This window comes from Rhipicephalus microplus, unplaced genomic scaffold (genome assembly GCF_043290135.1).
Source record: "Rhipicephalus microplus isolate Deutch F79 unplaced genomic scaffold, USDA_Rmic scaffold_661, whole genome shotgun sequence".
Taxonomy (NCBI): Eukaryota; Metazoa; Arthropoda; class Arachnida; order Ixodida; family Ixodidae; genus Rhipicephalus; species Rhipicephalus microplus.
This window is the reverse complement of record NW_027465218.1, coordinates 9865-24169: the sequence shown is the minus strand read 5'-3', so window position 1 is coordinate 24169 and position 14305 is coordinate 9865. Positions and strand designations below refer to the sequence as shown.

At 45.7% G+C, this 14305-nt stretch overlaps 1 protein-coding gene across 1 annotated transcript; it reads right to left on the bottom strand.

Moving 5' to 3' along the window:
- Positions 1-5094: 5094 nt before the first annotated feature.
- Positions 5095-13924, bottom strand: LOC119181690 (COP9 signalosome complex subunit 8). Its single transcript, XM_075886053.1, has 3 exons — positions 13700-13924; positions 5384-5454; positions 5095-5314 (listed from the first exon to the last, which is right to left on the bottom strand). The coding sequence occupies exons 1-3, from the start codon at positions 13784-13786 to the stop codon at positions 5254-5256; spliced, it is 219 nt and encodes a 72-aa protein (XP_075742168.1). The 5' UTR covers positions 13787-13924; the 3' UTR covers positions 5095-5253.
- Between the last annotated feature and the right edge of the window lie 381 nt (positions 13925-14305).

Here is a 14305-nt window from a genome sequence, read left to right as displayed (position 1 = left end):
CATTGAAACAACTTGTGCCTAAATGAGCAGGAAATCGCTCGGGTTCTGACACTAGAATTCAACACTAGACCAATGGAACTAAATTCATGGGCTGATAATAAAGGCGATTCATCATGTAAATTAACATGGCAAAAAAAAATTGGCGCAGCTATGCCCCGATGCTAGCGGTGCGAAACCTGAAGTAACAGCAGAGCTGCCGGACTTAGCTTTCTCTTCACCCTTACTATTTCCCACCCCTTGCTAAACTACAGACAGCTATGCTATTCTTCACCTTCTCCCCACTTTTCCTCCTCTCTTCTTCACATGCTTGCATCATCCCTCATTTCCCTTTCTAATTCTTTTGATATAAAACGCTATAAACGGCTATTCTAGGTTTTCCTTCTCTTTCTTTTGCATATTTCTATATTGTTCTTTTGCTTACTCTTTTTTTCTCGTTATTTCATTCATAGCAATACAATCGTGTAGTTCTCTTTCTATGCGAGGCGAGACACAGCTGTGCCAATTGGTTGCTAGGCAATGTGCAATTTTGATATACGTTCTACAAACGAAAAGCTTAAGCTCCACTGTTAAAAAGTCAAAGCTGTCTCTAGTTCAGTTATCTTAAACAATGTTATCTGTCCATTAAGGTGGCGATTCCACTCCCTCCTCCTGGCAATAGTTCGAAAGAAGACGCCAGACGACGCTACTAATCCAAGCTTGCAAAAAGAGAGAAAATTGCTCTCGCAAGTATGGTCAGCGACGCCTCGTGCGTCTTGTATGTCACGTGAGGCGGCGTTAATCAGCCAATGAAAACCAAGGAGCACAAATGCAGACAGCGTATTTCACCTACAATCCGCCAACTGTGGCCGTCGTTTCAACGACACGACGAAAGGTGCCCTAGTGACAGCTGGCAGACTGAAACCGGCGTCGTTTCACTAAAGTGTAAACACGCGAATACGTACGTACATACACAAACACACACTCTCTCTGTCTCTCTTACTCGCTCACTATCGTGGAATAATGATTGAACATGACATCAACCAAACGCTTTGAAGCGTTTGAGTGCACTGGCATTGCCGCTAACTTTTTGTTTTATGTAGCAACCTTGGCACTGGCTTGATGTAGCGTAGCGTCGCACGAACGCGTCCTTTTTTTTTTTTTTTCTTGCCACGTGAAACTGCTTAACCTCAGCCAATGTAGCTTACGCCACAAAAACAGCCAGGCACATTTCAGCAAAATATAACCTGAGGACCCCCGAGATTATTTGCTAAATTTCACCCTCTACAACAAAAGGATCACCTAAATAAAGTGCCTCTTGTTGATGATTAGTTGAACGGATGATTTACACTAATATAGAGGAGTTAGGAGCTCCTAGAGCCCATGGTTTTTCTTATTACGTGGACCGCCTAGTATGCGGTATGACGTGGGAAAATCCATTCGTTGGTTCACGCTGTTTCCAGTCTTCCTTTCGACATCTTTCTGCTACCCCCCCCGAACACTCTTACATAAATCAACTTCAGCGCATGACACTTAACTACAATCGACGTTGACTCGACGTCACGACTGTATCGTAGGAGTACATATGTAATCATGATATAATTTGATAGCCAGCACGGCAACTACAGTTAATGTTTGACGAATATTAGGGTCTATTTGAAAAGTAGTTCTGAGACCTGATGTGGCTTTGTGGTAGAATGCTTGATTGCCAAGTATAATGCTTAGGTTCAATTCCTGCTGAGACCTTTACACTTATTCTTTGCATTAGGTTGATCACCTGTGGCACATACCCACCCGCAGGTTTGTGCCACTCTCTAGTGGAAGGTGTTTGACAGTGTATGCAAAGGGATTCTGAAAGTATTCATGTCTTGACTATCGCGTCACATTGATGAAATTATCTTATCCTCCTACACTAATTTTGGTTCACGCGATCACGAGAGCACCCAGATGTAAGCGGCTGAATAAATAGATAGCTACGTTGATAGATGCCAAAAGTGCTTGCAGTACGCAAACTTTGCATCGAAAATGTTCGCCAGTGCTACAGTATTCCATCATTCCAGCGACTATATGCGGCGCAGCCGAAGGTCTAAATGGCGGACGAGACGGCGATGTTGCGAGCGTTTACGTCAGGGTCGCAGAGTGTAAAAACCCATTCATCGATTTACGACTACTGAGAAACCAAACAGCGTCGCAGTTTTATCACCGTGTGACAGCTATGGAGCACGGCTACATAGCGCCACCTGCATCGCTGGAATGACCGAATATGTATCAGCACTATTCTTTTCATGCGGCCATTTTCGTGAGCATCTAAGATGGGTTATTCTTCTTTGACTATACAAGCTTACTCTGAAATTCTCGGCAATTACAAGATTTGAGAATGGCCACCGAAAATGCAGATGTAGATGTGCGATCTGTGTGACAATATTTCTGTGAGTGAGCGAGCCAGTTTTTTGAAGTGGTGAAGGGACAAGAGGATGTACCAGAGTGGACTATCAGCATCGAAACATTGGTACAAATGCGAGAGTATTGACCAATGGTCAGCTCAGAGCTGACCTTTCTTCATTGTATTTTGTCGTGCATGTGAAATCTGAACAGTCTTCATATGCAAGGCAAAAAAGAAAAAAAAATTGCCCGCAGCTTCCCTCGGGGGAACACTGAGGAGGATGCGGACCATATAATTGGTTAACGGGGTGTTAAAGTGCGACTTACTTGGGTCGATGGCTAAATTGGTTAACGTGGTTGTGAAATGGGGTGTTAAATTGCGACTTACTTGGGTCGATGGCTAAATTGGTTAACGTGGTTGTAGGAGGGGGTGTTAAATGAGTGAACACGTACACACGTATGCGAAAGGGCGGCGCTGGTCGAAGGGACGTCGATCATTGTGTTTGTGGATTCGTTGGAATTCATTTCACCGCGACCTTGGACGTCGACGCGCCGTACAAACGAACCGACGAGCGGCAACTGAGCGAGCGAGCGCCGACCTTGAGTATATATACAGCACGACGGCGCATGCACTGTCAGCTGTTGAATGTTCTCGAAGCGCGACGCCACATGCGCGTCCACTGGAGAATCAGGAGAATTGTAGATGTCGAACGCGGTGTGTAGAGGAGGAAGGGTGCACAGATGGTGGAGGAGTGAAGCGCGCGCGGTGTGTAGAGGAGGAAGGGATGCACAGATGGTGGAAAAGTGGGCGACGGCGCGACGGCGCATGCGCGCGCGTCAGCTGTCGAATGTTCGAGAAGCGGTGCGGACGGCGCACTACAAGGCGCGAGTATAAGATGCTCCGCATCTAAAAAGAACATTGTGTCCCCTTCGAAGCGGCACTACATACATACCATAAGCACGACATGTCAGCGTCATTCCTTTCACAATGTTGAACCTCAGAGGCATGAAAAAACTCAAAGAAACACGCAAAACACGAGCAGCTGAACCACGAAGACATGCATATTACTAAAGGCGCAGCGGGGAACGCTGGTTCTGCGAACGCATGACGAACGCGCAATTTTCCGGTGTACCCAAACCATTTGCCACTTGATGACACTGCCCCACCTGCTGACATGGTGCGAGTATTACTCAACCCTCCTCCTTTTACGATCGGTATTTGTTACGCGCGGCGACTAGACTTACCTTGTAAGGCAAACAATGAAACCTGGAGATATATACCATACCTGTTTTAGCCGTTTCATTATGCTTAATTGTGCCACATTTGGCAAACATTTGAACTCACATGAAACAACTTCATTTTTCATTTAATAGATGGAGCTGCCACCAAAAAACGCCTGTGAGGTTTGTCATTCATTGAAAATATTTAGTTTAAAGCACTGAGTGGTCAAGTAAGTGAGCACCAATAGATACAAGACACAATATGCATTTACTAATGTGTAATGTTCGTTGATAGTTAACGTCTTAAAAGAAAAAAAAAAGTGAGATTCTACAGAACTGGCCAGCAGAAAAATTAGCTATATTCAATGCTGTCTTGTAAGTTTTCTAATAAAGATAGAAGAATTTTCTCTTCATATAATCACAGAAAGGGGCCTGCTGATTTATTATATAGAAGTTCAGAGTATCAGCTTGCATAGTTTTGTCGCTTTATCAGTAATGCAAAGTACAGCCATAAAATGCCCCATGACACAATAATAATTCATCAAGTTTTCGTAAGAGCACTAGGCGCCTTCGCATGGAAAATAAGTCTAATGTAATCTATATCGTCCCTAAATATTATAGTTCTGCTATCTAAAGACAAAAAGATATTCCTACACAACACTTCATTATTTTGTGCATTTTCATTGGAACGTAAATTAATTAATAATTAGTTTATATCCAATATCTCTTTATATAAACCTTGAATGGCAGTTCTTCTAAAGGCACAGTGAATTCTGCTTTGTTATGTTGAATACTTTTGCTGTATTTGCAGTACAACGAAGGCTTGTACAGTGAAAATGTTTTTGTTGCTCATACTATTTTCATTGCTAATAGGTAATGCTTCCAACCAGGCATTAAAGTCGGACGTCATTGAAAAGGGGGGATAGTAAGCTTTCTAAAGTAGCCCACAGTGAGCCCAGTGCATCCGCAAACAATGCGTGAGAGGCGGAGTGTCTGTGGCCGGCGTGGGACCATCACCTTGAAGGACTACACTATGTGTGCAGTAGCAGAATAACTGCATAAATACCAAAAGCTTTTGGTAAATGGCTAACTTTGCAGCGATTTCTTGACTAACTGTGGAAGAGGAGTGGTAGTTCCAATACACAGTAAGCCCTAGCTGCAAAAGAAACAGGCAAGTATTATCGGCCCATACATATCCCTCTATAACATCAAGGTGAAATGACACCATGAGACCTGTGCAAATGTTTAGCAACACGAAAGTACTCATCAATGCTACTACTCACGAAAAATAGTACTGTGTTGATTACTGCTAAATCCAGAGTCTGAACTTGGCAGTGCTATCAAGGAATTGTGCCATATAGCAGTGTGAATGGCCCGTGCACTTTACACAGCATCTGATGGCACTGTATTACTTAAGCCAAGAGTGAGCGCGAGTTGTTTTTTTTTTTTTTTTTTTTTTGAAGAGCAGCAGCATCAGGGAACTTAATTGCTTCTGAACAAAAACTAAAACAAAATTTATATCTCAGGCGGGTTATTTTCAGAAGGCTAGTTCGTAGTTAGACCCATCGCAGGAGTGCCATCGTAGTAGTGTTTCCGTGTGCACTAGTGCTCACAAAATGCAAGTTGTGCCATTGTTGAAGCAACACATTGAGCAAATAATGTCTTCCAACGCATCTAAACACATACCTGCTTGATTTCTTGAGGAATCCTCTTCCAGAGGAACTTGGCATTCGGCCTAAGTAGCATAAAGCAGGTGTGATAGCGCTAAGTACACAGCAATCATAAAAGTGAAGATTATACCTACAGATCATTTTGTAGGAGGTAGATGGCTAGCAGCTGACCATAAGCCTGTGGACTGGCAACGCCATTGTTTGCCTGGGAGACAAAATCATCAAGAGAAAGGGATGTTACACTCACTCGAACCTATTCACTTATTCAATGGAACCTGCCCTTGCTTTAGCGCACAAAAATGAAGTCGACCGAAAAATCGCGACTGCGCCATACGCCGGTAACACAACTAACTAGCCCGCATCACCACCTTAAATACGACTGCGACTGCTTGCCTCATAAAAACGGACACAAGAGATGGGTTGACATCATCGCCATACAGTAAACTTGATAGATGAAGGAAACATGACTTTTGACATTCCTCGCTGCTTCACAACGCTAATACACAGCATGCTAGATGCTTTAGGAAGACGCGCAGGGCAAAATACGGCGTAAAGAAGTGCCGTAAAAATAACGCGAATTCCCCGCAGAATTCATTTACAGTTGAGTTATTTTGGCACCTTAATCTCGGTATCATTGTCTGTTCTCATTAGTATTGTGTCTAACAAAGGAAATGGGTAAGGTACTCTTTGGCGCACGAGGGCACAGAACACCTACCGACGGTTTAGAGTTGCATAAGATAGTTGCCAGATTTATGGATCAGTCTGGGGCTCTTCGATTTCAGGCCTCTAAGCTAGCACGATAGTTATAGCGTAAGAACAGTACGACGACAAAGAGACAAGTCGCCGTTCTGTTCTCGCGCTATAACTCTCCTTGTCGTCGTTCTGTTCTCGCGCTATAACTATCGTCATGTCATACCACCTAGCCCTAACTGCTACACCTCTCTGAGCTAGGCAAAGGTGTGTCGGCTAGTTCTGGTCCGGACAGGAAATAATGTCTTGGTCACGTGCGTGGGGAACCCGAGACGAAGAAAAAATAGAGAGGCCATAACGTCGAATTCGTGAGGCCATCGCGTCGCAAACACCTGCACTACCTCCGAGCGGAAAAGCAGATGAGCACTTCGCGATTTTCGGCGAGCAGCCGCCGCAGCGGCCTTGGAAGCGGCGCCGATGGAGTGGTACACAGAGGAAGAAAAGTTCTTCCTTCTTCCATGGAGTGGTAGGTGTTCTCTGCCGGCAGCGAATCAATGGACCTTTCCAGAAATCACAGCGTTGCGCAATCCACAAGGTCCGCTGGTGGATCGGCGCTGGGGCATTATGGGAGAGTGGAGCGCCGATGGTCAGAGCAGACGCTTTCCCACTTTTGCCTGCTTCCATCGCGCGCCGTAAGTGGTTTTGGCTGGTGTAAGGAGCTGCCATTGTAAAGTAACGCTTGTTCTGATGGCTCTTTCATTCACCCATACTAGACTGCGTTGTTCGTCGCAAATAACCATATTCATCACTGAACAAGCCGAATAAGGAAAGCGGCGGGCACACTTGCTCGGTTCTGGGATGTGATAATACGTGAAAGTCACAAGGCGTTTCATTCATTGCTTACCCGCCAAGGTGGTCTAGCGGATATGAAACTCGGCTGCTAGCCCGCAGGACACGGGGTTGTATCCCGGCCACAGCGGCAGCATTTTCGATGGCGGCCAAAATGTTTTAGGCCCGTGTGCTTAAATTTCTGGAGCCTTTCACTACGGCGTCTCTCATAATCGCATGGTGGTTTTGGGACGTTAAACCCCAACATTTGTGTTATTCATTCACTGCTTGGTGCTACTTCATGGCTTCGATGTTTGTGGTGCTGCAGCCAAGTTGTACCTTTCTTATCTGTGCCCTCACTGTGATTACGGGACTGAGATTTAACACTAACCGCTTAACCTGTAATTAAATACGCAAATTTATTAAGGTTAGAGGCTTAAATACCTAATTAATAATTCACAGGGTCCCCTAATTATGCACCTAAGACGATTTGATGGAGAAGACCATCTTCTGTTTTTTTTTCTCAGTCGATGTACTGATCCTACCCCGTCAGTCTATTTCTGTCAGCAGGGTTTTGCCTTGAGTGCGAAAGAGTGTTGCGTCGCGGCTGGGGGAGAGCACTGGTGTAGCTTGGACATGGGCTGGTGTGGCTTGAAGGGGGCCAGTGCCCCTTCTGGACCCCCCCCCGGCCAACGCCCCAGCCTGCCACCATTCACAACACCCTTTGAAAACTTGCTGTACCTAACGAGGTTTGCACTGCCTCCAAAATCGGAGGCACTGCAAAACTGATTTTGCATTGCCGCCATGATCAGACCACTTTGCACCAAGCTCGGATGTCGTGCAATGACGTGATCACGTGAAGTCACGTGATGTTTTGATGAGGTCAAAATTTTGGCGATGTCTGAAGTCATATATAGATTGTCATCACGTGTTTTTTTTTTTTTTTTTTTCGATCACTCGACGTCGTCGACGCGGGACGCAAATGGTAGAGTTTCACGTTTGATGAGGCATCTAAGGTTTTCGCTTATAAACAAAAATTGACCGTTAGTGGCTTTGGCGTCCCGTGGAGTCGACGTCAACAGGAGTGGTGCAAAAATCACCGCGTGATGGCGTTACCACACGACGTCATGACGACATAAAGGATCACCAGAATGTGTAAGGAAGGACATCACGACGGTCCCATGACCACGTCATGAGATGTCATTGTCACTTTGCACTGCTTTGTTATGTGATCGGCCCACCTATCCCAGAGACCGAGCAGAACCAGGCGTTGTGCTGAAAGTTTGGAATGCTTCCAGTCATGAATCAGTGCAAAGCCACATCAGGTGCAGAAAACATATGCGGGGGAGAGGGGGGGGAGGACAAATAAATTGACTGAACAAAGAGAAACAGACGGCTGTCATCTTCAGGTTGCCTTGGCGGAATGCATAACCCTGCGTGGCTTTTTTTTTTGCATGGTTACGTAGTGTTTATTTTGCTGTGTACTGCATGGTTATGTTTACTCGCATCTGATTTTTATTAACCATAAACCTAGAGGCCTCACCTATTTTTGCTTCACGCGTCCCTCTCTCTCTCCCTCTCTTTTTCTGTGCCAAGGCAAAGAGCGCTAGTTGTTTCATGATTATCGATACAAAAGCCACACTCGCTGTCAGTTTCTTTCACATTGTCCAGTTATGTAGGTGGTGCTGTGGCCGTCTATACCTTTCCCACACTGATTGAGGCTTTCACCATTGCTTTTTAAAGTCATTCTAACCATCAACAGCCTTCCACAGCAACGTTTTCTTGCTTAATCCATCTGTGCCCAGATAGTGAATGCTTATTAGCACCTTAAGAATGTTCATGCTGCGTAATTTTTCCTTCTGAATACGCGTAAGGCGAGTTCTTCAGATGTTTTGTTCTTGACCTTTTTGGCAAAGGTGACAAGAACGGTTGTACGTTTTGGGCAGCTTGGACAGGCAGATCTATACAAACGACAAATTACTAAATTAACATAAACATAAACTATAATGAAACAAGAGATCATAGGAGCTAAAACAGTAAAATAGAATAATGTGTGAAGTATGCACACTGATGCTTATTTCGTTGTATATTCCTTCCAATTGGTAACTAGTCATGAATGACCTTTTGCGCAGTCCCCCAGGTCCAAAATTCTCAAGTTAATGTTCAACTCACAGTCGCAGAAACAGGAACTATGCAGAGACAGCCGGTTTTACACTGTTTGAAAGCAAATACTGCATGCGAAGCTTCCACTCTATGGACAAGCTGTTAGCTGGTTTTTACTACTCTCAGCATCCCAAATGCAAACTTTCTCACTTGCAGCATTTGAAACACGTAATTAGTCTTCAAATATACACAGCATAGTGGGGTTCGAACTCATTTAAAAGGGTGGAATTTCCACATTATGATTCGCAAAGTGCATGGTCTTGAATTGCGTATTACGTGGAAGCATATCACGAGTGACAGTCCCCGACATAAAGTACTAATAATGAAGCTGTACGGTCATACTGACAATAAAACAAATGACGAAAGCTTCCGCTACGCGGAAATACGATCAACGAAGCCCAGGGGATTGCCCGCGAAAGCAGAGAAAAATTTCCAATACAATGGGCCTTTTCACGGGTACGTGAGCAATTTCCCAAGTGATTAATAAGTCCAGGATACTAGTGTTTCCTGACTGCATGTTGCACTGGGTGGTGCGTCTTCTGTGAGTGAAAATGGAAGCAGGGTTATGAGGTGCGACATTCCCGCAATGATGAATTCGTACGCCCCGCGTGCTGTGGAAAACGGGTGAGCCAACGCTTCCGCGAGCAGACGACACTCCGCCGCCGCTATGGTTTCCCATAATGCTTTGTAGCCGTTGTAGAAGGACGCACGTCAATTCGTGGAAAAAGTAGGTTGTGCTCACATCTTTCTTAATTGTCTAATTTTCTCCCTTTTTTAATTTTTTTCCCATAGCTGGGAGTTTTTATACTTGTTTTATTGCCAAGCGGCCACACACGCGGCGACCCGTTATAAAGGGAACGGAAACACATCATCATCATCATTAAAGGTCCAATAATGAGTACTGCTTCTTTTGCGCGTTTTTTTATAGGAAAGCTATGCTATGCCCAGCTGTAGTGTATACTAGGTGCAAATCGCATGCACCGCAGGACGTACCGACTGATCTCTACTCGGGAGAGCTGGATGGTGCATCGAGCGCGGCGCGGTTGAAGCCACCGGAAGCCGCTGTCGGTGTCCCGGAAGCCGCTGTCGGTGTCCCGGAAGCCGCTGTCGGTGTCCCGGAAGCCACCGCTATGAACAATCACCTGATGTCGGAGCTAGGGCTTTTCTCTCTCTTTTTTGAATGAAAGCACCGTCTCCAGAAAGCAGATTTTCCAGTGACCATTTTCCAGAGTCATGCTTTGAGCGCCCGGTTTCAAAAACTAATCTTCGAAATGATTCCATCCCAACGCTGTTCCTTTCCCGGATCTCTTACAAATGACGAACCTTTGCTACCATTAGACTCGTTGCTCTTTTTTTTTCGTTAAAAAATCTATGACAATTTTTTTCTGTTACCTGATTGGTTGATATGTGGGGTTTAACGTCCCAAAACCACCATATGATTATGAGAGACGCCATAGTGGAGGGCTCCGGAAATTTCGATCACCTGGGGTTCTTTAACGTGCACCCAAATCTGAGCACACAGGCCTACAACATTTCGCCTCCATCGGAAATGCAGCCGTCGCAGCCGGAATTTGAACCCGCGACCTGCGGGTCAGCAGCCGAATACCTTAGCCACTAGACCACCGCGGCGGGGCTATTTTCTGTTACATAACTGATGAGTAATTGTCAGGTAGTACGATACATTATTCCGTCATATTCGGACAGCGTCGCTACAACTAGGTCGCTACGGTGTGTCATCTTTAGTGTAGCGTTAGTCAGCATTCAATTGATGCCTAATCGCATGGTTTATTGTATGCATTAGTTCTATACTACACCATTCCGTCATATTCGGACAGTGCCGCTACAGTGTGATTTTTCTTGTAGCGTTGGATGGCCCATAATGTTATAATCAAACACAAAAAAATGCTATCACAACAACTACTGCGAACAGATATTTTATTTACGCGCCTAAAACGGCCAGAAATCGCCAGCTTATGAGACAGCAAAGGGACCATCCGGTGTCTTCACCAGCGCCCGCGTGGGAAAGAGGAAATGCGTCGTCCAACCTATTTAAAGGAAGTCAGTGGACGTACCTGGTGGCACTTTTCACGTATGTTCGCTTCACTGTTGATCAATAATGCATGATATTTGCATGTGTAGCTCTCAGCTGTATGCTTCGTTGGTTCTCACTCATTGTGTCAACTGAGAACACACGCCATTTTTTTGTTCAGTGTTGTAGGCATTGTGTCGCGTTCTTAGAAGTTGATTGATATGTGGGATTTAACGTCCCAAAACCACCATATGATTATGAGAGATGCCATAGTGGAGGGCTCCGGAAATTTCGACCATCTGGGGTTCTTTAGGGTACACCCAAATCTGAGCACACGGGCCTACAACATTTCCGTCTCCATCGGAAATGCAGTCGCCGCAGCCGGGATTCGAACCCGCGACCTGCGGCGTTTTTAGAAATTGAGTCGTTCATACGGAAGGACAATAAACTTTTCTAGTTATCGGACTAAATGTGTATGTATTGTACGGCGTGTGCTCGCTGCGTGTTAGTTAAGTGCGCACTGGAACTGCACACTTTACGTGCACTATCGCGTATACAATACAGCGGCGCCTTCTTACCGACGTGAAGTACGTCAAGTACTACTGGGCTGGCGTTGCACGGAATAGCTACGAAGGAAGCTCTCAAAATCGTGCATTGCCACACCGACACTATAGGCGAGCAAAGAACTGCTAGGCCCGTAGATCAGGAAATCTGACCAAAGAAAAAAAAAGGCCTTACAGCAAGAAGAACGCGTTAGTCACTGCCGGGTTAGTCCGAATACGATGATGCAGGGGCTGAATTATTATGATTACAACCCGTACCGGTGCTTTCTGTGCTGTTGCACAAAAACACTCCACAAGTACTTCAGCACGCCGTGCTCGGCCCTGCAACGCACGAACAGTCTCGGCAAGGTGTGCTCGCAACTTTACTGCATGCAAATCATACAATACGCGTCAAGTTTACGCCGGGGCTATAAGTCCGTGCAGAAGCGAATCAGCGCTGAGAGCACGCCGCAGAGCATCTGCTGTTTTGTTTGCCCCATAAATTTGACGCCACTTCCGCCACACTTCTCGCAATGCATGGGGATATGATAGGGCCCCCTCCTCAGGTTTTCGTTCCTCCATGCCCGAGACAACCCAAGGCTGCCCGAAGATCGCAAAATCGAACGCTGGGACAGCCAGCGTAAACGTAAACAAACTCTACCGTCGTGGCAGCAAACGAAACAATGCGCTGCGTGCACGTTGCTTTTTTTTTTCTGCATTGTCCGCTTGGAAATACGTAGATAAGCTCGCTAAAAAGCTGAACTAATGCCCTCGAGCGCAGGCAGTTGGGGTAGGACTTCATACGCTCGCACTTTCCCTCGCCGCGTCCACGAACGATACAGCCAGCTGGCGCGAAGCTGACGGCTCAACAAGCTCAGGTCTTTTTAGTATATGTATCAGTCACTGCACAACATGACGCGAAATCACGCAAAAGTGATCATGTCCCTAAAATAGCTCGAGGATATATACCTGCTCAGTTATCGCGTCGTATGCGTCGCAAACACGCATTGACCAACTTACGTTAGACATGCGTACATATCGGTACCACGAGTGCGCGTCATACATAAAATAAAGTTAGACACGTTTTCGACTAGTTTTGGAACTTGCCTGGGCGTGTTTTCTAGTCCTAAGTGGTACTTTACAAATGTCATGTATATCAGCTTTGATTTGTCCCAAGGTCATAGTACATACTGGACGGCATTATTACGAACAGGTGAAAGAAGACAAAGACAACGACGAAATGGGTAACGAGAGGATGTATACATTTCCGAATTCAGTCTTTTTTTTTTTTTCTCGAGTCGTATCGTATAATTTCATACCACATATGCGTTCTCTTGCTGTGTGCGCAACAGCACACACAGCAAGAGAACGCGCCCAGACTTCTGGAACGTTCATTTTACGTTCATTTTGTTAATTAAAACGGCCAACGTAGCTCACGCACTCGCAAAATGCACCTCGGACGACACCAAACCCTCACAGAGAAGCAACAACTACAGGAGTAAATTTTCTCCGCTAAATTTGATAGCAGTGTGACAACAACCACCCCGAAGTCTGGCAACAGACTTATGCAACGCCAAACAGAGCCTTACCGAATCAACGACGCGTCGTCCGCCGCGAATTTCGCGAGTGCGTGTCCGACGTCGTTCACGAGTACGTGAACGATGTTGGCAGTTTTAATTAACGGAATGAAGGACGCGTTGCAGAAATCATGGAACATTCTTTTGCTGTACGCGAATGTGCAATTAAGAGGTCGGTCTCGATCGTGTCTCAGACTCGGGGAATCAAAGCGCGCAACGACGAGTATGAGTAAACGCCCATGGGGAACTGAATTCCAAGTCCAGAGACAATAACATTTATTAATTGAAATTTCGTCCGTTTGCGCTTATTGTATGTGGGGCCCCACAATAAGCACGGCGGCTCGCCAGACAGAGTCCCATTTACATGTACGCGCCAGTCGCGCTTAGTTCGCTTAAATTTACACTTCTCTTGGCACGTTAAGAAACATAAGAGCGCCTTAAGTTACAATTCAACAGCGACCTAACACACATTACTTCGTTTGCGTTCAGCTTGTAGCGGGGAGCGATTCAAAGTCGGGCCCACGACGCGCAAGCCGCCGTCGTTCACACCCACACGCGCGCATGCAAACTTCGGGGAAGGCGCGGAGCGCAGGACGCTTAGTTATCGGTTGATGTGCTTACCTCCAGCTCTTGCTGTTCTAGGTCGGCAGCCAGCTTGGAATATTCTTGCATTCTGGCATCACCGCTACCATCAACGACAACTGACATTACGAATTTTTAACAATATAAGGCTCCAAGGCGTCACGGACTGCATCCACGGCCACTGCTAACGTATACAGCGACCTCAGCACGTTTCAGGAGAGAACGCCTAAGAACACTCTCAGCCTGTCAGCAGCTTTCGTTGGCGCCTCCTAGATTTCTTGTGCCTGCCGGATGAGCGCGAAACTCCGGTCATTTATGGCGGCGCTGCCTACGTAGGGGTAAGGATTTTTGTCTTGGCCTTTGAGATCGGATATTTTGGCGTTTGCTACTAATTTTAGAGGATTTCTTGCATTAAAAAAGTTGCTTGCTGAATGACGGCGTCACTTAAATAGGGTTATTTATAATTACGTTTGCACCTTTTTAAAACTTTTTATCCTTAATTTGGTTGCATCAACATCATCATCATCAGCCTGACTACGTTCACTGCAGGACAAAAGCCTCTCCATGTTCCGCCAGTTAACCCGGTCCTGAGCTTGCTGCTGCCAATATATACCTGCAAACTTCTTAATCTCATTTGCCCACCTA

Excerpts from the sequence above, each read along its gene's own strand:
- LOC119181690 (XM_075886053.1), bottom strand. The coding sequence starts at position 13,786 with ATGTCAGTTGTCGTTGATGGTAGCGGTGATGCCAGAATGCAAGAATAT. Across the intron at positions 5,455-13,699 it reads TAGAACAGCAAGAGCTGGAG|GCAAACAATGGCGTTGCCAG; the intron begins GTAAGCACATCA and ends TTTGTCTCCCAG. Across the intron at positions 5,315-5,383 it reads TACCTCCTACAAAATGATCT|GCCGAATGCCAAGTTCCTCT; the intron begins GTAGGTATAATC and ends TATGCTACTTAG.